The sequence below is a fragment of the Rattus rattus genome, chromosome 5, assembly GCF_011064425.1.
Source record: "Rattus rattus isolate New Zealand chromosome 5, Rrattus_CSIRO_v1, whole genome shotgun sequence".
NCBI classification, from domain to species: domain Eukaryota; kingdom Metazoa; phylum Chordata; class Mammalia; order Rodentia; family Muridae; genus Rattus; species Rattus rattus.
The window spans coordinates 122,338,271-122,352,876 of record NC_046158.1 but is presented as its reverse complement, the minus strand read 5'-3'; the positions used below and the strand labels follow the sequence as shown (position 1 = coordinate 122,352,876).

The 14,606-nt window shown below is 41.7% G+C and overlaps 1 protein-coding gene across 3 annotated transcripts in view; it reads left to right on the top strand.

Annotated features, from left to right (window-relative positions):
• Positions 1-14,606, top strand: part of Kif16b (kinesin family member 16B) — a 290,355-nt gene that overhangs the window by 49,925 nt on the left and 225,824 nt on the right. For all 3 annotated transcript variants that reach the window (XM_032904316.1, XM_032904314.1, XM_032904315.1), the window contains 2 exons: positions 7,040-7,105; positions 10,303-10,362. In XM_032904316.1, coding sequence (XP_032760207.1) covers positions 7,040-7,105; positions 10,303-10,362 — 126 coding nt within the window. The remainder of the gene's footprint in view (positions 1-7,039; positions 7,106-10,302; positions 10,363-14,606) is intronic.

Sequence of the window (14,606 nt, the reverse complement as noted above, 5' to 3'; positions counted from 1 at the left end):
AGATTTAGCATGCGATAGGATTAGTGCTTATAATCTCAATTTGTAAAAAAAAAATTCAGATGGTTAAAATATTATTTAAGATTTCACCCATGCATTTTATGACTATAGATGTATTTTTGCAGAGGGAAGACGTGTGGGAACACCTTTCTGAGTCTTGTCTCACGTTAGCCCTGTCACAGGTGGCTGCAGTGACTCAGGAGTGCCTCTGACATTGTCTGTGGCCTGGCTGTGATGCTGTAGTACAGAGCCTTGCATGATTGCTGACATGCTCTCACTTCAGGATCTTTGAATTCTGGAGAAGAAGTTGTGTCCTCTTGTTTCTCACAGTCTGAGCGTGTGCATGCAGGGCTATACTCTGTGAGGACCAATGTGAGCTTAGGTAGTGCTGTGAAGAAAGGCCACCCTTGAGGGAAAAATCAGAGATAGTGTTTTTAACTCTTGCTCTTAGAAATAAAATCAAGATATATTTATATCATTCTGTATTCTTATGTGTGGAAATCTTAAGTCTATTGTTAAATTATTCATGTTGTGTAAATGAGAAATGCTTTCCCCATAAGATTATACACTCTTGATAGCCCATAATGGTTTGAACTATGGAAATATTGTCAAGATGAAATCTCAGTTTCCTGTGCCCAGATACAGAAGTCAGCCTGGTAGTCCTTTCCTTTAGGATGACAGGCAACTGTCAAACAGGACTTCTTCACTACACCTGGAGTGTCTGCACAGACTTCTTTTTGTGACAGCAGGCTTTTGGTGTGAAAGGGAGTTGTCAGTGGAATATGACACCAGGAACCACAATACTCGTTTCTATTTATACACTGCTGTTAGAATCTCCTCTACAGAGAAGAAGGCCTTTTAAAATGATTACTGTGGAAGGAAAGTATTTGAGAAATGCTGGGCTGGAGAGATGGCTTAGAGGTTAGGTGCACTGGCTGCTCTTCCAGAGGTCCTGAGTTCACTTCCCAGCAACCACATGGTGGCTCACAACCATCTTTAATGGGATCTGATGCCCTCTACTGGTGTGTCTGATGACAGTGACGGTGTACTCACATACTTAAAAAGAGAGAAAAACTACATGCAGCTGCTTTTACTTGATCTTTGAAGAGGATGTGTTGAGGGAGAGTGGGTATGCACATACCCTGCCACACATGGGGTCAGAAGACAGCTTAGCTTCTAGGATGGAGTTTCTGTCGGCAGGAGTGGTGGCAAGTGCCTTTGCCCACTTTTTTAGTTAGGACTACTATTGCTATGCTGAAACACTATAACCAAAGGCAAGTTGTGGAGCAAGGGTTTATTTGACTTACATATCCATATCACTGTTCAACATGGAAGAAAGCCACTGCAGGAACTCAAACAGGGCAGGAGCTCAGAGGCAGGAGCTAATGCAGAGGCCACAGAGGAGTGCTGCTTACTGGCTTGCTTCTCATGGCTTGCTCTGCCTGTTTTCTTAGAGAACTCAGGACCACCAGCCCAGGGATAGCCCCACTCACAATGGGCTGGTCCCTCTCCTATCAATCACTCACTGAGAAAATGCCCTACAGACTTGCCTACAGCCAGATCTTATGGAAGGATTTGCTTGAGATGACTTTAGCTTGTGTCAAGGTGACATAAAACTACTCAGCACACCCACTGAGCTATCTCAGAGTCCTGTCTTGTGTTTGCTTTGTTTGTGGTTGTGTTTGTTCTGTTTACTTGTTTTTGTTTATTCCTCCTATTTCTTTTTGAATTAATGTCATTGCTTAACAAAGGATAAGAAGTGAAGGTGGAAAAATCTATTTAGAATATATTTTGATAAATTTAGCATATACCTTATCATGAACATGGGAGTCTAATTCAAAATAAGGAATATTCTGAAACTATAAATCTTTGAGATATTACAAGCATATCTTATTTAGTTAAATTTGTGATAATTAACAAAATAAAAAATGTTCTTAAACACTCATTTAAAAAAAAAATCTCTGAGTAAGGAACTGGAGAGATGGCCTGGTTAGTTGCTTATATAAAGCCAGGGCAGGGGGTGACTGCTTGGAGATAGCAGAACCCTGGGAGCTGTGGACCAGCTGGCTTGACTTAAAGTATGAACTTCCAGGCCTGTGAGAGACAGACTTCAAACAAGCAAAGTTGGAAGATACCTGAGGACCAAGTTGCTTGCCCTCCAACTTTTCACATGTGTGCACTTGCACACACCCCCCCCCACACACACAGACACACACACACAGACACACAGACACACACACAGACATACACACACACAGACACACACACACTCAGACACACACACACAGACACACACACACACAGACACACACACAGACACACACACACACACAGACACACACACACACACACACACACTCATCATCCTGCATTCACTTTCTCTCCAAAATAATTTTGAGTAAGTCTTTCTGAGAATATTTCTCTATTTCTAGAATATTCTACTTCAAATTCTCTCATAGTTCTTTGAGAGTGCTAATTTAACTTCCATTTTTAGAATTGTTTATTTAAGGAAAGCTAAATACAAATCAGTTCTTATTTTTAGTAATTTTTGTATATTGAAGTTGAAGAGATCATGTGCCAAACTTTTAAAGATACAATTTGATAAAACAAAAGATTCTGATGTGTATTTACTTCTCTTATTATTCAAAATATATGTATATAGAGAGAATTTTTACAAAAATAGTATCTAAGTACAGAGAAATTGCATCTCTCTCTCTCTCTCTCTCTCTCTCTCACACACACACACACACACACACACGGTTGCAAGGATTTCAGAAGCTTAAGTCTCTCATCTCCCTGTACCATTCTTGAGAACAGAGTTTCACTATCATTTTTCAGGCTGCTCTTCGTCCTCTTGCCAGGGCCCACCTGGCTGTCCTTTCCAGGGCACCTGTCTTCCTCTTTGTTTGAGGAAGCAAACTGCAGAGCTTTTGGATTTGCCTGCTTTTGTTCTCTATGTACATGGTCTCTTGACATCTGTGTTCTTCAGATCCAGTGTCTTTCATTGAGCATCACGTTTATGAGGTGCATTCATGCTGTTACATGAAGGTGAAGAGCTACTTACTCCTATTTATTCTATTACACAGACATTCCCTAGTTCAGCTTCCATCAGTTTTTGATTTACTTCTGGGGCTTTCCTATCTGACTTACTTTGCCTTCTAGTGCCATACAGATATACTTCTGTGACACATGTGCCTAAGAAGACTTGTGTCAGTAGTGTACATATTAAATGCATCGGTTTTGGAGGTGCCTCCAGCTTTTAAAGTAGTTGTGCCATCCCCATTTCTCAGCAGCATGCACCCATTTTGCCTGGTTTAGTCTCTGCAGGTGCTTGCTTGGCCTCCATGCTGTCCACTTGTCACTAACTATTTTGATGGCTATGTGCCGCAAAATGGTTTACTTTGTACTTTTCACATGATTAATGCAGTTGGCCTCTGGGTACATTCTTTTGTCAAGTGCTTTGTTGTATTCACAAATCTTTTCACTTTTAATTTTATAGAAAGGAAATGTTTCAATTCCCAATCCTTCACAAATATAGAAGTCAGTTAATAAAAATAGATATGAAATGAACAATGAGAATTAAGCAGCAAAGAATACCTTGGCTAAGCTCAGAAGACAGAGGCATAATGGACTCCTCATTCTTGTAGCCAGGCCCAGTGTTAGAATGGAAATAGTAGAACAACTTGCAGAGGCTTTTAAGAGGTGTTTGAGACGAGGGCACAGCGTAAAGTGAAGGTAGTGGTGCTTGAGGGAATAGGTAGAGTCCTATTAGTTAACCACAGAGGAGGAGAATGCAGCGAAGAGAGCAATGCATTTAGCCCAAGAAAAGATTACTTTGTCCTGATGTAGAGTGCAGTTATCAGTTAAAATCAGTTAGGATATCTACTTTCAAGAAGGAAAACACAAAACATTTGGAAATACATTTGACTCAAAGAACGCTCTCATTCCATGAGAGCAAGGCTGGCAGAATTTAGTGGAGAGGCAGCAGGTGCACATAACATCGCAGGCATTTGCTATAATCAGCACAGTTCAGACTAAGAATGAAGCTGCAGTGCAAATGACCTAGCACGACTTCCCTTGCTATGGAAGGATAAATAACAGCATCACAACTTAACAGGAAAGGGAAGAAACAGTGTAGGCACAAGTTGTAGAAAAATTGTTTCAGATTCCAGAACATGTGGGAAATGTCCAATACAATGAATACTGTTGAGTATACAGCATCTTAGCAAAGGGCTTTTGTTTAATTTTCATATCTGTAAACTGGATAAAAGTGGGTGCCAGCTGTATAACCAGGCAGCATTTATAATGATAAAAATAATCCTGAACACGATGGATTTGACCCATGTTAAGATGGACAGTAGATAAGCTTGAGATGGCAGCTGAGATGCTATACCTTTGGGTCTCCTGAGGCAAGTCTCTCAGAAGGCCCCCGGAAGGTGTGCGCGTGGTGTTTTCACTGGACTGCTGCTATGGCCTATAGATTTCAAAACCAAGGTGGGCTGCATACATGCCCATGTGAATCTCTACCCTGTGTGGGTAGCTGAAGGAGTACTCTAGAGACTGCCACCCTCTGAGTTCAATGCTTTCACTTCCCCACTGAGTACTTATGTCCTCTGTTCATCAAAGAGTCCCAGTGTGGCCCATAGTCATCCAATTAGACGGAGTAGTTAGCTGAACTGAAGAAGACCTAAGAAAGGTAGATAACAGTGAAAACTATGCTGGTACCGTAGGTAAGAATCACATGATGACCGAGGAATTTCCCACCAGGGAATTTATCCTTTTGATACGGCCATGCATACTATAGGCAGTTAGTGCAGGAAAAGTCATTGTAACATTGCTGGTAAAGCACATGATTCAAAAAACCTGCATTGACATCAGTCAGGAAAGCACCAACAGCTTACCCATGCAGTGAATGCCAAGCAATGGAAGTAAAATCTTTAAAAAGAGAATAAAAGGGTTTATCCAAATATTCTTAAAATATTGTCTTAAAAGAGCCAATAGGATAATTGGCTTATGCCGTTTTCACTTACTATAACTGTAAGGAGCCATTTAGGAAAGACTAAGGCTATTGGGTGGCCTTCTTAGAGGTGGCCCACTGTCTTGTGTGGCTTACCTGGGTGAGCTCTGAAAGGCAAGGTTCCAAGAGACTTCATCTCAGGATTGCTACTTGCAGCTGATGTGCTTTTCCTGTCACTATTACATGGCATTAGTTCACCCTATTGAGCAGATTTCCTACAGATCAACATAAAGGTGAACCTTCATGAATTAATGCTGTTTAGGTGAATTAATGATTTCATAGCATTCCTGATTTGGTTCAGATAATTTTAGGAAGAAAGCTTTAAGATGGTTTTTTTTTTTTTGTTTGCTAGAAAGATGTAATAAAGTTAGAATCAAGAATAGAATGTGTCCACTCCTAATTAATAGTAAATAAAGGCTGCAAAATAAGAAATACAGTGAGCTTTCATAACTACACAAAAAAGAGATAGGGGCTTGGGACAAATTTGTGTTCAGGGAAAAACATTCAGTTCCGAGGATGAAGCTACAGGTGTACACTGTGATAAGTCAAGGCCATGTAAAAACTGTTACTTTAAACTTAAAATGAGCATACAGTGTGAAATACTGTTTCAAACTTGTTATTGATGTCTTTCTGTAACTGCCCTTGTATGTACCATTTTATCTATGAGGTAATTCTTTCTTACGTAGAGAATTTTTGTCTAAAGGCTATAAAACGGCTGAAAGCAATAAAGAAAAGTGGTGTAGTCATTTTCCACTTCAGCTGGCATATGTGTTGTCTGGGTGAGTGACTTCTTTCCTTTCCTTCTTTTCTCTCTGGTTCAAAAAAAGTTAACAAGCATCAAGGCTCTCACCTGACTCCTGGCTGACTCACCAGAGAAAGGAGCTCTATCAATAAATCCTTTTATTTAATTCCCCACTGCTAAATAGCATGTGTTAATTCAGTAGAAATTAGCACTTACTTAAGCACAATGATGAGTTAAAGAGTTATGTTCTTAGTGCTTATTAAAGCACAGGATAGCAATAAAGTGTTAAGTTCTTGGAGTTTATTTAGGCACAGTACATGAGCAGCTAAGTTTCCCCAGTACTTATTTAAGCACAGAGAGTTAAAGAGAAAAGAAGCCAGCAGTTTTCAGTCGCAGCATAAGCAAGAGAGTGTTAAGTTTCCAGAAGCCATCAGCTTTTAGTTCCCAGTACAGTTAGAGGGAGTTACAAGCAGGGGATCGTCAGACTTTTGTCTTTTGCCCAACTCTGTGTTACACCTCAGTTCCAAACCCCAAAAGGCTGGGGCTGGCCCCTGTTAATAACCCAATATAAACATGGTTCTATTAAGAACTTGTTGCCTGGGTGCTGGACTCTTTCTGTTTGCTCCTGTGATGTCTCTGGTAGCAATTGCAGCAGACAGAATAGGGCACTTGTGCTTCTGCCCCTCAGGTCCAGCCTTAGTTATTAAACATGCATGTGAGCGCCAGGCTGTCTGCCCACTGGTTCTAGGATCCCGCAGACTTTGCAGTATATCAGTCACTTCAGAGTTTACACTCTGCAGCATGGGTAAAGAGATGAACATAGGTTATAGCATAGCCAGGCCACACACTGGATGCCAAGCACAGTGAAACAAGTGAATTCGTTTGTGTCCCTCAGTGTGGATGCACTATTAAGCAGGACTTGGGTGTCTTAGTTTTTGAACTTTGTTCTTTGTGTGCATCAGAGAAAGGAGTTCTTAAAACTGTAGGGATTAAGATGACTTTTGTGAAATGTGGCTGCTATGGCATTTGTAGTGCAGATGTAGGTTCCAGACTGTGATGTCTTTGCTTTGGTATTATAGCATATGGATTAGTGATTAGCATATTGATTAATGATAAACAATACTTTGGGGGATATGTGAGAAATTGCCTTTTATAACCATTATATTAATATAATTTTATAACCGTTAATATTTTTTAGGAAACTCTTTGGTAATGTGGGGAAATCCTTGAAGTGCATCATTTTTGTTTACTAACTGCTGATGTCTTTGCCATTTAAATTGTAGATTGCTCTCTTGGACTCCCCTACAGCTTTAAGTATGGAGGAAAAACTTCACCAGAATGAAGCAAGAGTAAGTGATGGCTTGACTTATTATTTTATTTTAATTTCAACTTTGACATTATTTTTTAAGTCCATGTTTGTTACAACTTGAGACTGTCCCTGAGTTCTGGCCATTGAGTAGGACACTTGTGCTTTCCCACTGGTTGGTACATAACTGTCTTCATTATACTTATCTCTAATCCCAACCCTATGGCCACAGTCTGGTTTTTGTGTTTGAGACAGAATATCACTGTAGAGTGTTGGCTGTACCTGAATTCATGGTGTTTCTGTCTCAGCCTTCAGAATGCTCTATTTACAGGCGTGCACCCCCACATGTGGCCCATGATAAAGCTTCAAGATGAGCAATAGTTAGCTTTTTATGTATTGCATGTTTACAAGTTAGTACACAGAATATAACAGGTACATAATGACTTGCTGCAGTTAGGGTCACAGCAGGCCTCCTTACAGAGAGTGGGGCCACCGAACCAGCAGAGCAGGCAGAGACCTAGACAGGAGGCCCCAGTTAACATTCCTGAGACCACAGTTATCCCCACTTAAAGCTATGTGCTGTTGAGCTTTCTGGAGCCCTTGACTTTTGCCAGTCAGCATTTGGACTGCAAATAACCATGTCTGGGTCAGGGCCCAGTTAGGAGGCAGAAAGGGAACAGAGTGAGGGACCAGAGGTGAGGGTGCTCTGTCAGAGGGTCATGGTGGATGGAGGTCTGGCTTTGAGGCTTGCATTTTTAAAAACAAGCTTATGGCTGACTTGGTTCTATCATGTTAATTTTTTTAAAATGCCCTGTGGGAAGAGAGAAACAGATAATAAAAGCTGTTTAGGAGTTCATTTTTTTTTCCTGGTGATGAATGATTAAAACAGCCCTAAAGAAAAACATGTGGTCTGATGGTAAACACTAAAGAGCCACAGTGTGAGAGGTTCAAATCGAGCTCTAGTTAGGAACTTGTTCATACTCGGTAGGGTAATTGCTTTTGTTAATATCTAATAATAGTGTCAGTGAAGACGTCCATTTTTTAATTCTTACTTTTCTCATGAAATTTTATATTTTACCTCTTCTAATCCTAAGTGCAATGTAAGGTCTGTGTGTGGTTGTTTATCATTTACAGGTTTCAGGAATGATCAGCAAGTTAATAGAAACCAATGAACATATTAGAGTGCGTTCTTCATGCTGTGATGGGGATGGTTGCCCATCGCAATCGTAACGTTCTCTAAGTGCTTGCCTAGTTTTTCCTGACCTTTCTAATTGCTTGCCACCTGTTTTATTATTCACTCCCATTGTCAGAGATGAAGCACATACTTGGATTTTGTTAATGTTTTTAATAGAGATTATCTGATTTAAACAGTGATAACTCCAAGGCATACTTAGAACTTTGTAAAAGCTCAAAGTATTTGATTATATTTGAAATGAATGAATTTTTACTTTTTTTTAATTGAAAAAAATGTTTCACACAGGATAATCTGATCATGCTTTCTCATCCCAGAGCCTCTGTACTTCACCCCTCCCCCACCCAATTTCACACTTTCTGTTTTAGAAAGCAAACAGGCTGAAACCAAATCAACTCAACTAGCCAATCAAAAAACCAACCCCCTCCCCCCTCTCTGCACACACACACACACACACACACACACACACACACACACACACACACACTCACTATCACCCACTTGGCCCTGGGGCCCCATCTTTGATAAAGACACCCCATTTATAACTAAAAATCTCTCTATATCTGTCCAGATGTGCGTCTCTTTGCTATTGATTGGTTCATCTTTCTTCAGTAAGGACATTTTTACATATGGTGGTAGAAGGCATATCATTTGCTGAATGTTTTCTATTCATGTGTCTTCTCATTCGTTAGTATAAACTAGAAGATCGAGTATTGTTACTCTTCCCCTAACTCTTGTAGGAGAAAAGCCATAAGAATATCCTCTTCTGAAAGATTTGTTTTTAAAACAAAATGCTCCAGTGGTCACATGGCACACTGCTGTCCTTTGAAGGATCCATGGGAGCGTGAGTGGTTTCTGACAATCACTCCAGCCTTATCAAAGCATTTGAAACAGGCAGGAAATGATATGGAGGGGCAGGTGTCTCTTCACCTGTGTGTTTTCTTCACAAAGAAGACAGATCTTGACACAAATAACAATCACTAGTAAAAGGAGGAACATCTAAAATGTTGATTTGGAACCCATAGTTATTTGTGGTAAGGAAATGGCTGCTGCCTGTCAGTCAGATAGGTTTGTTTCCCCCTAGTTGGTGACCACCACAGATCCCCATTTCCTTGGCAGCAACACACTGTTTAGTGGAGATTGCTGTGCTTCAGGGATCATGGAGATAGAGTGCCTTTCCCTTAGGAGTGGGTAAAGCAGGTACCTCACAGGAGGGGTCTCGGGTTGGGGAGAGCAGGAGCTTACGGAAGGTGGTTTGTGCTGTCAGGATTGGGTGACAGAAGGTGAACCCTGAGAGGCCAGCCGTCCCTGCCCTGTAGCCACTCCTTTAGTTCCATCTCTATTTTGTTCCACACAGTGTGCTTTTCGTTCCAGTTTTTTCTGACTGCTGGATTCGGATATTACTTTTTTTTTTGCTTGTTAATGAATTAATCATGAGGATCATCTAAAACATTTTCTGGAACTGGATGAAAACTTGATTACTTTGAGAAACGCTCACCAACTGTGTTGAACTCAACTATGGAGCCCTTTCCTTCCCTGAGTTACAGCCCACTGAAAAGGAACTGATTTTTATCAATAGAATTTTGCTGTGTCTGAAAGAATCAAGTGAAGAGGCATCTTTTTTCCCCTTTACCCAAAGGTAGAATGAGATTTATAAACCCCATTAATTAGCTACAAAAGCAAATTATCTCCTAAAAGAAAGCTGCAGCATCCAAGGTGATTTAATCACCACATCCGATTAGGAAGTAAAGCAAATGGTTATTTCTTAAAGTAAGGCCAGGGAGAGTAAACACACTTAATGTCTTACGGTCATCCTGGGAGTTGTAAGTGATTAATAATTCAAAGAAGTCACTTCTGTAAGTCTACCTGTGTGTGTATGTATGTATGTATGTGTATGTATGTGTGTGTATATGCATGCTCACAGGTACACACACATACACATACATACACCTAGTTCATATTTGCATAGTATATATACATTTATGAACTTTCGAGTAAACATGTTAATTTTTAATAAAATCATTATATGTTTATGTTTTTGTTCCTAGGTCCAAGAATTGACCAAGGAATGGACAAACAAGTGGAATGAGACCCAGAATATTTTGAAAGTAAGAACTGTGAAAAGTGTCTTATTCTTTCTGTGCCACTGTGCCAGCTTAAGTAGGTACCTCCCTCTCTCATCTGAAATATGGTTGTTTGGGCTTTACTTAAAGTAAGATCGATGAAGCTGATTGGGACCTGTGGCAGGTGGCCTTGAGGTTAGTTTTGAAGTTGTGTGTGATGGTGATTATGCATCACAGCTGGGAGTTGTGACATGCATGGTTACCGTGGTATTCCAGGCATACCCTTTTATTTGTTGGAGTTTCTCCATTTTTTGCTCAGTACATTTAAAATCTTACTGTTCAAGGAAAATGCAGTTTGTTTCTAATTTTGTTAAAGTCAACATAAAAGCAATATATTAAGAACAAAATGGATTTATGATATTGTTATAGAATACACTTGCATAGCATGATTAGATTACAGGAATTTCTAGACTACTGCTTTCCCGTCCAGTTTCTCCCGGTCTCAGTGGCTAGATGGTGGTTATATGCATTTCTGCCAACACTCCCTGTGAAAGGACATCTGTAATTTTGGTCTCCATTTTTCGTGCTCTGTGCTACAAAATGGGAATTTTCTTGTTTATATTTTGGCTCATTTAAATGGTAAAAAGACCACTGCACTGGATTTGGAGAAGAGTTTGAACTTTGTGCTTTGATGCATGTGGTTGCTTGTCTAAAAGAAGGCCACTCAGGGCTGTTGTGCTGGGCTTGCTTCCGAGGTCAGCTGCGTGTGGCTGCAGTACATGAAGGTGGATGTTCTCTGTGTGAAGTACATCTGTACTTACTGGTTTGTAGGGCAGACTTGAAGGCCTGGATTAGCCACTGAGCCTCATCCTCAGCAGACTCAGAGCCAGGGGCACAGGCACTGTATCTACTTCTCTTTTTGTGGGCCAGGTGGCTCGTGCCACTCCAGGCTTATGAAGAGCCATGGAGGTGGCGGTGGTACTCAGCTTCTATTCAATGGAAGTTTGTTGATGGCCCTGGGGACTTGTTTGCAGGAGCACACATGGCAGTGTTAAATGAGGGCTTTTACATTCAGGTCTCCTGTTCCTAAGGAGAAAGGCATGCTATTTTGAGGTCCCATGTTTCAGCATTGTTTTCTTTTTGTTGTTGTTGTTGTTGTTTAGAATTTATTTATTCGCTTATTATTTCAGTAGTGCTCTGGTTTAAACTCAGAGTTTTAGACATGCTAGCAAGCACTCTTCCACTGAGCCACACTGCAGCCACCTTTGTTGAGAGACAGCGCGTGGAGCATGAAGCTGAACAGACTTCATTCACCTCTCTGGATAGCCATGGTAGAACCAGCGCTGCCTGGGAGGTGTACGCATTTGTTCCTGAAGTTGAAACTGCTCTGAGTGGTACAGTAGCGACCTCTAAAGCCCAGGGCTTTTGACCTTTCATGACAAGGTGTAACTTCCCTCAGGAAATTTGCAAAGATGCAGAATTAAAAGTGCCCTATTTAAAGAACAAGAGACATCATGGTTAATAAACTCTTTGAAAATTATTAGTGGAAGTCATACGTGGTGGGACTAGAGGCATGGCAGCAATAAATTGTAAGCCTTAAACTTCATTTCCTGCTGCTGCTGGTGCTGCTGCTCCAGCATCTCTCCCCTGTACTTTCAGTGTGCAGTTGCCTTGGACCGAGGCCCCTACGCTGGATTTTGTGACCTTTCTGTAAAATCACAACAGTGAAAACTGGAATTTTCCATATAGTTTCTTCCCCTTCTTAAAGTGATTCTGGGCCTCGAAGTTAAATCCTCTGATTCGCATCCCAGATTACAGTCATCTCCTCAACTTTACTTTTCAAGGCTTTTCAGACAGACAGGAGAATGTGTGCTGTTAAGGGTTATGTCAATAACACGGACAGTGTCCAGTCCTCCCCTTCCTGTCTGGACCTCCTCCCAGTCCAGCTCCCACAGTTCCTCATCCCATTCTTCTTCCCCTCTGCCTCTATGAGGGCGCTTCCCCCTTCCCAGGCATCCCCCTTCTTTGGGGCCTCAAGTCTCTACAGGATTAGGTGCATCCTCTCCCTCTGAGACCAGACAAGGCAGTCCTCTGCTGTGTATGTGCTGGGGGCCTTGAACTGTAGTATGTCCCATTAAGTTGATCACATGCGCATGGAGCCACTCTTGCATACAGTGCTGCATGCTTCCCTTCCTGTCCTGATGTGAGACTTTAGGTTAATTTATTAGCAGACACCATGTTTTCAGTAAGGTAAGGTAAGCCTCTGTCCTTGCATGGAAGCATTAGCATTGCTGTCAGTGTGAAGGCCCATGGAATATTGAGCTTCTTTGCACTTTACCACATTCTGAACTCTCAGTGCTCAGAAGGAAGGGATGACTTGGTTCCCTTCTTTCTACACCCAGCCTGTGACTTCCCTTGCTTCAGAATAGTGAAATTCAAGGCCTGGCACAGGACAATGGCAGACCCTTGGGTACACAAGCATGCTCTGATCAAAGGTGCTGACTTTTTTTAGTAGCCCTGGTAGCAGCATGGCCGCCATGGCTGGAGCCCAGGCTTTGCTCTGTGTGACACTTACTTCCATATATTCTAGTTGTCAGTTTCGAAATTGTGCTTGATGCCAACTGATTCCCTGGGTTCAAGGTAGCAGGATAAGGCATGATAAGCTGACTTCACTTTGGAAGTAATTCATTAGAGTTTGATTTTGTCGTTTTAGAACAGTGGTTCTCAACCTTTCTAACTCTGTAACCCATAAAAATCAATTCATTGTTACTTCATAATTGTAATTTTGCTACTGTTATGATTTGGATTTGTAAGTGTATAATATACAGGATTTCTGATATGTGACTCCTATAGGGGTTGTGACATACAGGTTAAAACAATAGTCATACTGGGTCAAGATCTACCCTCTGTGGCCTCAGCTAATTAATTTTAACTTAATTAAATATCCTGTCTATGAATGCAGCCATATCGTGAGGAACTAGGGCCTAGAGCCTCAGATGTGAACACTGGGGCCACACAGTTTATAGCCTTGATCGATAGAGATGTGGGGATCTGGGAAGAAGCACCACCTCCTGCTGTGGACCTCGGTCCCCTGTGCTTTCCACTGCACTCCTCTCCTATTTGAAAGCCACATGCACGGAGTTTTGTTTTGGGGAGGAATATGTCTGGATTCTCTGTATCTTAGCCTACTGTGACTTGGGTCTGTTAGAACCTGGTCTGTTCTAAGTGTGGCAGTATCAGCAGCATTTGTGAGGTGGAAACAGCCGTCAGTCTGCCCACCTCTCCATGTGGTCTGCTTTAGAATCTGCATTTTAATCAGATGCCCAGGAGCGTGTTTGTACCTTCATGTTTGAGTGCTGACCTAGATCTGCCATGCTGGGGAAAGGTGGATACCTCCTGGATTCTTTGGCCTTGCATCCATTCTGCTCTGTCTGTACTATGGGAGGCTGACCTCCACAGAGTGCCCCTTTCCAGGCTCTTCTGAGCCAGTGGGAGACTAAAAGCATCTCTAGTGGCAGATACCTCTTCTCCATGGCCCCAGGTCCTGCCAGTAAGGACTAGCTCCTGATGGTTATGGTTTTACCTGGCAACACTGCCTCCAGAAAACAGGCCCCCTTTTCTGCCCCTCGTTTTGTAGTGGCATCAGCTTCCTGTTGCCTGTGGTGACTTCACCATCCACTGTAGCTTTCCAGCAACTCTTTTACAAGTGACAGTAACCACAACTGAGTGGCCAGTGCTTATATTGAGGTCCCTGGGGTTTAAATTCTGAAATAACTTCTATTCTGTGGTTAGCCGTGACTGATGCCCAAGTGTGCTTGCACCTGGCTACAGGGTACACTACCAACTTCTCAGGGCATACGCCCCTCCTTTCCTTTTTGTCTCACTGGTTCCTTTCAGAAAGCCTGCCTCCATGTGATTTGCATGTTGGCTGAATTTAACTACAACTGGGCTGCCTCTGGTATGGATTCAGCTTCTACAAGTCCGGCCATCAAGAGCTTAGAGTGTGCTTGTCTTGGCTCTCCTTTTGCATAGCTATAGTGCTGTGCCCACAGCGATGGTGTTTAGAGCTATACATGAAACAGCTACACAAAACCCCTCAGCGCGTCTCTTGGTCTGGCACATTACAAATCCCATATGTTATAGGACTGATGCATTTTTTCGAGCTTTCCTCTTAACAGTGGGATTAAGAAAATTCTTTCTTCATCCGAATACCCTATGACTCCTTCTTCTTTGGCTTATCAGCTTTGCACACATTTATTTCTCTGTGCCAGAGTCCTATAAGTTAAAGA